This window comes from Dunckerocampus dactyliophorus, chromosome 21, assembly GCF_027744805.1.
Source record: "Dunckerocampus dactyliophorus isolate RoL2022-P2 chromosome 21, RoL_Ddac_1.1, whole genome shotgun sequence".
Lineage (NCBI taxonomy): Eukaryota > Metazoa > Chordata > Actinopteri > Syngnathiformes > Syngnathidae > Dunckerocampus > Dunckerocampus dactyliophorus.
The window spans coordinates 2,261,690-2,274,862 of record NC_072839.1 but is presented as its reverse complement, the minus strand read 5'-3'; the positions used below and the strand labels follow the sequence as shown (position 1 = coordinate 2,274,862).

Here is a 13,173-nt window from a genome sequence, read left to right as displayed (position 1 = left end):
GTGTGTGTGTGTGTGTGTACTTGCATATATTGGCGGTGCCTTTGGGGATAGGCAGATAGGAGCCGGCGCTCCAGGCTCGGCCCTGGTAGTTCCTCTTACAGCGGCCGCAGTCGGGCCCGGTGGTGTTGTGTTCACACTCGCAGCTCAGCTTCTCTTTGTCGAACACGCAGCTGTTGGCGTGAAGGTTGCACTTGCACCTGTCAAAGAGGGTGTCGAGGGCGGGAATGGAGGGGGAAGGGGGTTGAAAAGGACAAACGTCAATATGGATGAATTTTTCCACTCAGGATTTGATGTAGTTGGACAATGCAGGTGAAGGACAGCGCGTCCTCCAATGAAGGCGAGATCAAGCGGATGAAACCGTCGCAACTTCAAGGGGGGAACCGAGTCTAAAAAAGACACACCTGCCTTTTTTATACCCCTTTTCCTTGCCGCTGACTCTCAGGTTTAATTGTCCCACAGGAGAATGCGTAGCGGTTATAAGGTCGCAGTCGATAGTGGAGGGATTCGGAGCGAGAGAGGGACAAAAGGCTCAGGAAAACAAGCCCAGTGAAACAACGGAACAGACATGGACGGAATAAAGGCAAAGGAGCTCGTAACTCTAAAAGGTAATGAATAGCTCCAAGTTAGCCAGCGGGCAGCATGGAGCCATCTACGCTCTCTGTGAAGGATTAATATGAGATGAGATCTCACAAGCATATTTCCAGGATGGAAGGAGGGACTCCCTTAAGGTGCACTAAATCCTCCCTCACACTATTTTCATTTAACTATAAAATCGGCAAATTCATTTTCTGCTGTCACTAGAATGGAACTGAGGGGGTGTCATTGGTTTTATTAATTAATGATCCACACCATTCGCCTTGTGAAGTACAGTACCTTGGAAAATATATACTGCTCAATGGAACAACGTTTTGGAAGAACACACACGCACGCACACACATATATACACACACACACGCACACTTGCTTTTTTTTTTTAAAAAAAAAACAATACTTGTTTTAAAATTTTATTTTTAGGATGCGCTGAGGGCTCAGAAAAAAACAGCCATGGACCGAAATTGGCATACTGTTACAGAATACATTTAAATACGCTTCTGCCTGTAAGGAATGTGCAACTTGTGTGGCTTGAGGAATGTGGTATTTTACACAGCGGTGGTGTTTCATCAGGACGCTGGTGATGTCTAGCTTGGAGCTGCTACGTCAGCCACTGACTAAATAAAAGACACACGTAGGATTATCAGTCTATTTTCCTTCATTTGCAAATAAAAAATGATTTTTTTCCCCAAAAATTGCAACTTTGTTTCTCATATTACAACTTTTTGCTTTAATATTTCAAATTTATGCTATTGTTTCTTAGGACTTTACTCATATTTTGTCTTTATTCTTGTCAAATTCCATTTAAATAAAGTTTGTTTAATTGGATTTTTAGAATGTGCCAAGGGCCCATAAAAAACAAAAGTGGGCCGAAAATTACCCCCAGGCTGCACTTTGGACACTCCTGGGGGGGAACCTTTCTCTGATAATAGCTCCATCTTAAATAGGGTTTAAATGCGATTGACAGTCCAGGACAACTTACACACTACCAGTCAAAAGTTTGGAGGCACTTTCCCACAATAAAATGATAGTGTCTTTAAACTTTTGGCTAGTAGTGTGTCTTTTTACATCTTCATGACGCACTTGACTGATGTGACTTATCTATACACTATAGCTATCTGATATCAACATTAACATGTCTTCTATCTGCACATCCCTGTTCTGGAGAAGATTATTTTGTCTTATTTCCTGCAACAATCTGAAAGGATAAGTAAGGTGCAAAACGTCAGCAGGAGGAGGCTTCATATGTAAAGACTGTTACCAAGTGCACCATAACTCATTCAGCATGACTCAGTCTATATCCATACTGTCTGTTTTTGTTTATTCCACCACAAAAATCCCCCGGCAGACTCTGTGGCAACATTCAATTCTAAAAGTGCCCTTTGATTTAGCCATCACGATGAATAGCATCCACTGTATCTCTTCATTTGCTCCTGAGGCTGCCAGATGGTGAAGGTGATGAAGGACCAGATGACACAGTGGATGCGGACATCTTGCTGAGACTCCAGTGACAGCAAGCTCACCCTTATTTACCAAAGCTTTGCCTCAAGCCAGAATACACATGACAGAGGGAGGAAAAGCCCAGTCTTAAACCTCTCACTTCTTCACGGCATTGATATTCAATGCTTGTCCTGAATTACCAGGATGTGTGTTGACTGGGATTAGCCCGTGTCGGGTCAGTGCTACTAATAAAATGATGGAAGATCATACAGTGTACCCATTAAACTGTATTTTAACACGTGTCCAGATGCGCTTTTCTTCCCAATCTGGACACTGTTTGGGACATTCCAAACTGCTTGTAGGGTCATGGGTGAGCTGGAGCCTGACCCACTTCACATCCGGCGAGAGGTGGGTGGTACACAGGGTTCCCGCTCTCTCTGAAATTATTTTCCAGGACATTTTCACCCTCTACAGAGACAAGGTATGTGTTAAGTTACGTCGTACGGATCAATGCTAGCAACACTTTTTGGTGAGGGGTCCTTAATGGGGTCTGAAAAGTCAGTTAGAAAGTCGGTTAAGTCCGAAAGAAGTACTGGATTTTTTGATTTGTCACGTGGGGCGGTGCTTTAATGTTGCCCTGAAGATAAGGTGACAGACATGCTTTTAACATCTGTATTCAGAAGGCAGGGGGAGGAGAAGGAATTTTTCAGGATAACGTCACCATTTGCAGGACATTTGACCTTGTTTGTCATTTTCCATATGTTGTCAATGACTGTAAAAAAGGTCATTTTCCAGGTTTTGCAGGACGTGCGGGAAGGCTGGCCACCCGTCAATCGCAAACCTGCATTCACATTCACACCTATGGACAATTTGTGCAGGGGTGTCCAAACTACTTCTATCAAGGGACGCATACTGAAAAATCAAAGGCTGGATGAGTCACTTGGGTATTTTACATTTTGTGCTCAGGACCAATGAACATGCAATTCATTATTTATTCTGAAGGCGGTCTGGGATTTCAGCAACATACAGTATTTGAGGTACATATATATACACGTACACAAAAAAAAGTCAACATTCATTGCCCTGTGCCCTGTGAAAATGACTTCGCATGTGGTCCTCAGTGGTTTAAACCTTCAGCTCCTTTCAACATCGCCAACGTTTTAATCAGCGCTCAGAAATGATAGCGCCGTCGGCATAATGATGGAGACTGCCAGTGCAGCCCACAGGGTCTCCTACGCGGCACACTGCCAATCAAAAGTCCACTCTGAACATACTGAAATACCAAGAGATCTGTCGCCACTGCCATAGAACCCATTACTTCAGGTAATAACACCTACATTTGGTAGATTTTTAACAAGGTGATATTATGCTGTCATTTTCTAGTATACATAGATCTAACAGACACGTAGAACATTTATAAAATCTAGGCAAAACAGCTGAGATTGTGTCAAACAGCCCCGCCCCCCCATATAATTCACTTTTAATGGTACAGGGATGCACCAAATTATTGATTTATGTATCAAAAATGTCTGGCTATGCACATTAACATGCTAGTTAACGTAGGAAATCGCATGCGAGGGGATGGGCGTCTCCGAGACAGTGAGGGCAGACTCGCATGCCCAGACACCCAAGGCTATTTGAATCAGGTGACTCAGCATGTGGAGCACTTCTTTTGGAGACAGGAAGCCTCCGGCCTCGAGCAGATCATCATAGCAAGTCGGTGTGACAATGTCTTACTGGCATAGTTTGAACTTGAATACAATTTGAAGTCATTTTTACAGCATGGAAATGCTAGAATGCAACGTAGGTACAGTAGGAGTCAATTTATGTCCATCAAAATACACCATCTACACAATCTGACCCTTGGGAGTAATTATTGAACTCTAAGTGTACCTTTTCCAGAGCCAAAATGGTACCTATGTTTCCAAGCTGCAAAAGTCAAGTGTCAAGGGTACAAAAATAGTACCTTGGAGGGTACCACCCTACTGACGAGCCATTTTTAACTTTAATGGTACAACACATTGGATTTTCTGAGAGTGTCCTGTGAATTGGCTGCAACACACAAGGTGGGCTGCGGCGTAAGACGAGTAGGATAACGTCTGGCAGAATGACCTTGAGGTGTGTGCGCACGTGATTTGTCAACAGTCGAAGAGATAATTGCGCAGCACCAAAGGAAATGTACAACACACTTTCTGTCTCGACTGATCTCCTCAAACACACACACAGATCTTCGATACACACCACAAAACTCGTCCCCCCCGTGACGCGTAGCTTGCAGCTGCTTTCGGTGTCCTGCTCCACATGTTACCTGGTAATTGCCTTCTCTACCGCTTACTCGCAGGCAGCGGTGTGGGAAGGCATTCCAGCTCCAGCTTCCCTGGGATGGACCTCAGCCCCCAAACCTGCCATAATGATATCCTTCTGCCCCCAGCCTTTTCTCTAGTATACAATTGGAGAAAATGGAGGTGTTATTCTCCACTTATATCTCCATTTCAAGTTTCTGCCATGAAGAAATGCATTATGAGTAAACATTACAAACCAAAACAAAAAGACTACGTTTAGCCGGATCTACGGTCCTTCAACTGCAGTTAATCCTTGGTTTCCAACGTTAATGTAAATGTGCTGCTCACCTGCATCAATCAATGTGAGACACTCATCAATCAAACCTCCAGCCTCAACGAAATGTAAAGACTTGGACATGCTAACCAACCCAGAGTCAATCAGTAGGTGTTGACTGCCTGCAACATGCTAAAGAAGATCAATCGAATCGATACCGGGCCTCACTGATACAGCTCTCTGCTAAAAGACTATTGGCTGTGGATCCAGTGACAAGCGAGTCCACTGCAGAGGGAGTAAGAAAGTCAGAAAGCTCAGCGGAGGGACTCTTCAGGGATGTTAAGAGAAGAATAAACAAAACCCAGGAAGTTAAGGTTCAGGAGTGTTTTGTTGTTCTTAGGTTCAAATACTATGGTAATGACCTGAATATAAGATGACCCCTCTTTCACAAAATCTGTTTTGGAAAAAGGCAAAAACACCCAGATCGTCGTTGCCATGCGGGTGAAAGGCTGAAATGATTAAATACGTTACCGTTTTGGCCTGAAAACCTTCCAGCCAGTGGAACTTGACAGTGTGGAGCATTGTCAAAGAATAAACTATCACCAAAGGGTTGGGAAAAGCTGGACTACTGCATGATTAAGAGGACAGCACAACCTTAAGAGCTAATTTGTCTCAAGACAAAAGTGACAGAGCAACAACAAAAGAGCGTGAGGCTGAAAAAGTGTGTGACGAAGGAATTATGAGGCTGTTCATTTCCGACACTGAAGAAGAAAAGTTAATGCGCAGGAGGAAGATGAGGATAGCGATGAACGTCTCTTCTGGTAGGCTACTGTTTAACTCGCCGTATTATACGCACTGTTCGGAAAATAGTAATTTTTTAAAATGTTTCTTTCTTCCTTCAGGTGTGCTCAAAAGTCCAGAAATTGCAGTACATTTTCATCCTGCATGTGTCACATGGTAAGTAGGTTTCAGTCAGTTATTCTTACAGAACAAGGTCACTGAGGAACTGAAAGAAGAATCAGGAAAAAAAATATTGCAAATGTCAAAGTTTGAGGAAAAAAAAAAAAGAAGATATCAAAAAAATAACAAAAAATTAATCACATAGCCACTCCGTACTCCAGCGAGCAGCCATTATCCTCTGGCAAGACTCTCCCTGGTTACTTAATACTGATGTCTACACCAGACTTCTCCCATGGCAACAGCCACTGGGGGCCATAACCGGAGCTCGCCGCAGGACCCAAAGAGCAGTTAGTAATTGCAGGAAATGTTGGCAGCTTCCCAGATAGCAACGGGGTGAACTCTTGGCTCTCTTAACATCTCTTTTCTCTCTTAATCCCAGGACGAGGGTCATTGGGAGCTTGTTTCCGTCCTGATAGAGCAGCCGGTAACAGCTCTACTCGCTTAAATAATAGGATGGGGGCTAACGGCATTGAAATGGAATGTAAAGGACTACTCGGAAGAAAGGCTTTGTGAGACAACTCGCTACAGTTTTCCCACCAAAGCTTCACTTTCAGATAATCTACAAACATGCAACACTGCATGTGGGTCCGAGTGCTTGTCTTGAGTAAAACAAACACATTGACCTCCACATGCACACTCATCCTTGCCCCCCCCGGGCCCCACCACCACTGCAAGCCATCGTGCTCCAATAACTTACATCCGTCAGTCAAATTTTTTGCTTTGTTCCATTGTCATCCCTTTTCCTCTTTTGGTGGTTGCGTCTCTTTTGTTTGCGCCCGCTGTGCTTGAAGGCTAATGCACCGTCGGATGGCCGTACATAATGAGCGTCTGCATTCGCCGGCTTTGTGCGAAAAAGATAACTCCCGATCGCTTTTCATGACTCGACGCTCCCATTATAGAGCATTTTTTAAAATTTTTTATTCATCCGTCTGTGTCGTCTCCTGATCAGAATCAAATATCTCGCCTGGGGAAGTTCAGGATGTCAGCGCACCAACGCTGTTGCGTGTGCGAGGGTGTTTGTGTGCACACATTTGTATGAATTATGCAAACAAACAGCATGATAACAACGGACGCTCTCTGCTGAGAAATGCATGTTTGTTTTTGCTTCAGCTTATAATGGGGAAATACTGACACATGGTGTTTTCTCATCCACAGTACTGTCTCATACTCTTCACGTGGATTTGGTAGCGATTTCTCTCTCTCCCGGTGTTCCCTGTATAAAAGGTGAGGATACATTTTTTGGCACTTTTTACATTTTGCGCCTCACAGTTTGTACAGGCCCATATAGCAGGGGTGTCCAAAGTACGGCCCGGGGGGGCATTATTGCCCGCAACTGATTTTTTTTTTTAGTGGCCCTTGGCAGTGTTGGGCGTAACTGTTAAAATTAATTACTATTGCAAACATTCCAATGCAGTTATCGCTACCGTCAATGCGACACGTTATTATGCACCAACTGATATCTATAACGACCTGGATGTCCCTTAAATGGCCATTGTTCACCGTTACTACACAGGAAGCTAAACAGCTGGTCTACAAGAGCTGTGGTTGCTCACTCAGGAAAACACTACTCCCCCCCCAGCGTTTTGGTAGATAATCGTGAGTCATGACCTGGGCACTCAAACATCTTTTTTTAAAATATTTTTCATGATACAATATTAAATTGTTTGTTACATTTTATTTAATATACTAAATTTGTAGACATTAAATTTTATTATATTATTAAAAAAATACTCCAAATCTAAAATTGATTTTAAATATTTCAAGGTATTTTGAAAAGCGCAGTAATTACTTTCCATGGTAACTAATTACATTTGAGGGAGTAATTCCCTTACTAATTCAATGATTAACGTGGAGATGCTCACCAGGCACAGCATAAGCTTAAATAGAAAGAAAATCTGCACCTTTTTGAGGTGCTAATTTAACAATATCTTTATGATTGTGTTTCTGGTCAAACTGCCCTTGCATCACATTGAGAGATACTATTTTGGGTACTTTATTTAGCTACATGAGAGGGGCCAATTTCCATATTATCTCACACTGTCATTCAAAACGTAGAAACTCTAAGGCAGCCTTTTAATCATATTAGACTGCACAGGTGTACTTCATAAAGTGATCCGTTTGCCAGTCCGTTTTACACAGTTAAACAATACTAAGATGAAATGAAAATGAAGATATTTACATTCACGGTAAGGCAGTACTCAATGAGATATATTACTGCTGAGAGTACTTGTGTACAGCTCCTCATGCAATTTACAACGGGAGCGTTGCCATCTACCCCCACTGGTTACTGAATCATCAGCGTGGTGGTGTGATGGTGTGGTGAAGAGGGGAGAGGGGGGGTTGGTGGGTCGGGGGGGACGGATGCTGCAAGTGAAGGAGAGGTCAATGAGGGGATTAGTCATGAAACCCTGACAGCGGGGACCATTATGAGGACGGCTGCGGCCGACAAAGACGGGGACGAGACACGCCGAAAAAAGGCCTCTCCATTAATGAAATGGGTCAGCACATGAATGTTGAATGTGGTCTGCCAGCAGTGAGAAATAGGAAAGGCCTCTCAGACGAGTGACTTTCGCCACTCCCCTTTTTTGACACTAGAGTTAGTGATTCCTCAGAATTACAGATTTGATGTAATAATAGTACTAGGTCCCGAGCATAGTAATCAACAGGATTGGCGACAAATTGGATATTATGGTGGTCCCAAACATGGACCTCAAAAGGGGGGAGTCCTCTAGTGACAAATATAGCCCCCTGATGGAGGTCAAATTCCTTAAAAAGTACAGATACGTACAGCTGGAGTCCTCACCTACAAAGTAGAAATGCAGGATTTTTGTAGAAGTGCACTGTATTCGGACACACGCTCCGAGCAGCTGGTGTGACGCCACGGAGGTCTCTGGCAAACCTTTTGCACTTTTCAAACGGCGCGGAGCTGGTGTTTCAGGGGGCTGATAAGAATTTGTTTTGTGCTCGATGGGTTTTTTTCCCCTCATCGCGGAGCGTTTGGTACAACGTCCTTCCTTCCTCTGAATGTGAATGTTTGCTTGCTAGTGAGCTCAGGGGAAGTTAAAACACAGTTAACGTCACAGGCAAGAGAAAAAAAAAAAAAAAAAAAGAGCGCTTTATTTGTTCACCCTCAGTACGGGTAATCTCGCCTGATTGAAGCATTTTTTTGTGTTATCTGAGCTATTTTTATTGTTTTCTCATATTATGTCTACCATATTGGGTAATATGAGTGTAAAGGTGACTATAGGGGTGTTATTTCATGTCTAGAGTGCTCGAATTATGTTAAAAGCTGTATTTAGAAGGTCGTAAACACGTTTTCTATGCTCCAACTATAAAAATATTTCATTTCTAAATAAGGAATCCTTCACAGAAGTTCACTTGCCACGGTCTGGTCCGGTACCAATTAACCGCCATAAATGCGGGATTACTGTCCAACATACTTTCAATGTAGATTGTACCAAAAGAAGTCATAATAGCTGCAGCCACAGAATGAGATTAAAGTATAAATTCCTTCTTCATCTCCCGCCTGAGAGCAGAGAAAAGGGATTTGTTGAGGTGCAGTGCGTCCTGTCATGTACTTTTGCTGATAAAATCTTCATGTCACTTGAAGCGTTGCTCGGCATATCTGTAAACCGTCTCGACGCCGCCGGTCTGTGATGAATAGCGAGGGACTGCATGGCGAGCCCAGCTTTTTACGGGTTCAATGTCAGCCACATGGAGGCTTATCGCATGAATTTATTTGTACATAAACCTTTCAGTGAACTTGATTTGATCTCGGGGTGTACTCGCTCGATGCCATTTTCACAGGATGTGGGCTTTGCTGTGGAGATAAGTGTAGCCCTCTGCTTTGATTGAGGAAATACATTTTTCACTCGTTTCTGATGAAAAACATCAGCCAGGGAGGAGTAAATGATACAAGTGTGGATGTTAACGTGCATGACTTTCACAAACAAACAAAAAAAGGTTTTAATTTGTTTCATTCATGGATAGAACAGAGGCTATGACGCAGAATTTCTTCTTATCCAGGATAAATTAGAGGATTAACTCCGGATACGCCTTACTACAAAGCTGGTTATCGTCTTAGCAGCATACGTTGCCATGGTAACTTACACAGTGGGGCTAACTTGGTCAGATATATGAGATCAGAGCCCAGCAAAACACACCTACTTACCAATATGAGATCGGACCCTACAAAATATCCCCACCCACTGACCAATCACTGAAAAGGAGATCTTATTTTCCGTCCTTAATTGAAAATGATCCAAAACTAGTCACAGCTCTGCATAATGTAGTACAGTTCAATATAACACATGGTTTGAATACCTCTCAATGGGAGGTGGAGGTGATTGCCATGTTGTCACAATGTTAGTTTTTGATACATATGTTTTTTTTTTCCAAATTTAAATGGAATTCCAGCTAACTGCCATTATACTTACTTATTTTTTAAGTGTCCAAATTGTCCATGTAAAATCAGGCGTTCTCAAATGGTCATTAAGTCATGACCCACGTTGAAGTCATTTTTATGTATTTATTTGAGTTATTTTCTGAAATACTTTCAAGTCAAACCAAGCAAATTTATGTTTTATAAAACATTTTGAAAGCTATTTTGCATTTTAATCAAAGAAATTAGGAAGAACATAAGTGCATAAATAATGCATACATTAACATTAAATATCATAATTGTACTAAATAACCATATTTCACTTATGACTGTATACCAAAGAAAAAGACTAAAATATTACCCACTTTTACTTACAAATGTAAAATATAAGTCAGACATCGGTTGTATGTTTCATATTTTATGCAGTTTTTGTCTCACAGCATAAATCCACGACCCACTTTTGGTCCTGACCTACCAATTGAGCATCACTAATCTATGGGGCTACGCACACAAACGTTTTCAGGTCAAAAGTATTTTAGCGTTTCAGCTTTTCCTCCACACAAACAGCATTCTTGGTGCCCTGAAACTGTATTTTTTAAAAACGGCTTGAAGAGTGGGAAAATCTGCAAACGCTGGCTTGCCGTTTCCCTGTAGACAGCCGAACCGCAGTTTTACAAAAACTATCGGCGTCACGTGACCAAGAAGTGGGCTTTGACTACAAGCCAACATGGTATCTGAATATTTGGACAGACATGACTCACCCCATTCTGACATTTTGTTGTCTTATACTCCAAAATGACAGAAGTAATTCCACTTCGTCGCACGTCTCGATGAGCATTCGAAAGCGGAAGACGATGCACTTATAGACGATGCACTTATGGCCACGCGTTCTTTCTTCTACAGCTTGGTGTGTCACGCGGGTCTGTCTGTGTTTACAGCGCCACACGTAGGTGTGGCTTGTGTATTACATCCGTTCCCATCTGGATGCAACTATTTACTAATCCGGCACAGTGTCCATTTTTTTTTTTTTCCCAACCCGCCCCCCCAAAATAATCCCAGGAATGTTTGTGTGGACAGGGCCTAAACATTCCCAAAATTCCCATGGAAAGTTTAAATTGATTGTGACGTTTAAACGGAATGAAGATGTGATTTTGCGATATATCGGCAGTGACAGCGGTGTCACAGCAAAGAGGGCATCTTAATAGCTGGAAACCCTCCCCAGAAAGGTAGAAAATATAAATGTAAACATGAACAATCCTTTAAAAATGCAGATAATGTGAGTTGCATTAAAAAAAAAAAAAAGTCTGCTTGAGCAGCAATACACATTGTAATAAGTAAATAGTTTCATTTCCTACTGATTAAAGAACAAATTAGAGCAAAAACCCAAACAAAATACTGGTGGACTTTCCTTTAGTATACAAATTTGGTGGCAGCCTTCAACCAGGCACGAAAAAACTGGAAGCAAACCATCTACTGTTTGTGTTTTGAATATATATATATATGTTTTTTTTAAATTAGGGCGCAGTACAATTGCTTTAAGCTGGATTGCGTGTGGAAACAGGCAAGTCAGCAAACAGAGACTAAGCAGTCAAAATCCATCCGTTGTTCATCCTGCCATTGCTATGTAAAAATGGTAAGCAGGGTAGAGGCAGATAGAGGCGGCGGCTTTAAGAAGGAAAGAAAAAGAATCCTTGGGACAATGTAGAGACGATGTGACAAAGGTCCACCTTAGCACTTGCCAACTCAAGATGTAGGACAAAGGATGGCACTTGACACTGACATGTCCTTGGACAATGATTTTTAAAGCTGCTTGGCTCACTGCAATTTATTTTCTCCAGAAGCAAATGTTCATATATGATGTTTAACTTGTGCAAAACTACATCCATTTTGTCTCAAACCACCCACATTGGTGGTGAATGAGATTGAAACACTCAACCACGGTTTGACAGAATAATGTGGTAGATCCCCACACATTCGGGATTCAGTATTCCTGTACCCACAAATTTGAGGATTTTTGTTTTTTTACGAGTGTCCCAGTTATTCGCATTTGTTTGCTTTTCTCATGCGGTCTCGGAAAGAAACTCTCCGCAAACAGTGGGGATCTACTATACATTCAAGCTATTTTTAACAACAGACCCAGACATGAGCTGCACATACTGGAACATGGTGACCCAGACACTTGTGGTCCGGCTCAGAACAAAAGCTGAGCTCTGTAAACCAAAGAAGCAAGATGAGAAACTCAAAGGCACAGAGGTGAGAATAGGCCATAAACAGAAGTGAAAGGGTTTGTAGATTGTGATGGACAAGTGACAAGAGAGACAAAATGAGAAGTGAGACAGACGCAAATGTTAAACTTACGAACTTAAGGCGACCAGTGAGTCACCGCTCTGCTTTGGGGTCATCTTTGAGTACGACTTGATGCAGGTAAAGGATGACCAGAAGGGGTGAAAGGACACTACCCTGTCGCACACACCAGTATTAATGGCGAAGTATCTTGTACCTCCAAGACAGTGCTGCTTTGGTTGGTGTAAGTGCTCTTGATAGCGTTGAGCAATCCCAGATTACTCAATCACTTTCCACATTTTTTCTCTTGGGACCCTGTCGAACGAGTTCTGTAGGTCAAGCAAGCACGTATGCTAGTCAATGTCATATCCCCAAGTCTTCTCAAGGAACTCTCTCTGATCTGAATGTTTGAAGAAATGTATTCACATAGTTACGAATCGGGATGGGTCTCGAAACAGTACCATAGTGGCCACAGATGCTACAGTAAATGGTAGCAACCAGACTGAAAACTAAGTAGCTATTGGTGCCTCATTTTGGTCGGTACTTCCAATTAATTTAGTGGCACTGAGTGCTATCTCCAGATCTGGGGTGAGATCCTGCCCCAAGTTGAGGAGTTTAAGTACCCCTGGGTCTTGTTACCAAGTGAAGGAAGGATGACGTGAGATCGACAGCCGGATTGGTACGGCATCTTCCGTGATGCAGACTCTGCACCGGTTCACTGCGGTGAAGAGGGAGCTGAGCCAAAAGGCAAAGCTCTCAATTTACCGGTCGATCTACATTCCTACCCTCACCTATGGTCATGAGCTTTGGGTAGTGACTGAAAGGACAAGATCGCAGATACAAGAGGCCGAAATGAGCTTCCTTTGTCGAGTGGCTGGGCTCTCCCTTAGTGATAGGGTGAGAAACACGGTCAAAAACTACCAGTTACTGAGGACTAGCCAGTAGTTTCAAAAGGTAGGTTG

The 13,173-nt window shown here is 42.6% G+C and overlaps 1 protein-coding gene across 12 annotated transcripts in view; it reads right to left on the bottom strand.

Annotated features, from left to right (window-relative positions):
• ntng1a (netrin g1a) overlaps window positions 1–13,173 on the bottom strand; it is a 130,713-nt gene that overhangs the window by 58,284 nt on the left and 59,256 nt on the right. For all 12 annotated transcript variants that reach the window (XM_054765178.1, XM_054765179.1, XM_054765177.1 and 9 more), the window contains one exon: window positions 25–197. In XM_054765178.1, coding sequence (XP_054621153.1) covers window positions 25–197 — 173 coding nt within the window. The remainder of the gene's footprint in view (window positions 1–24; window positions 198–13,173) is intronic.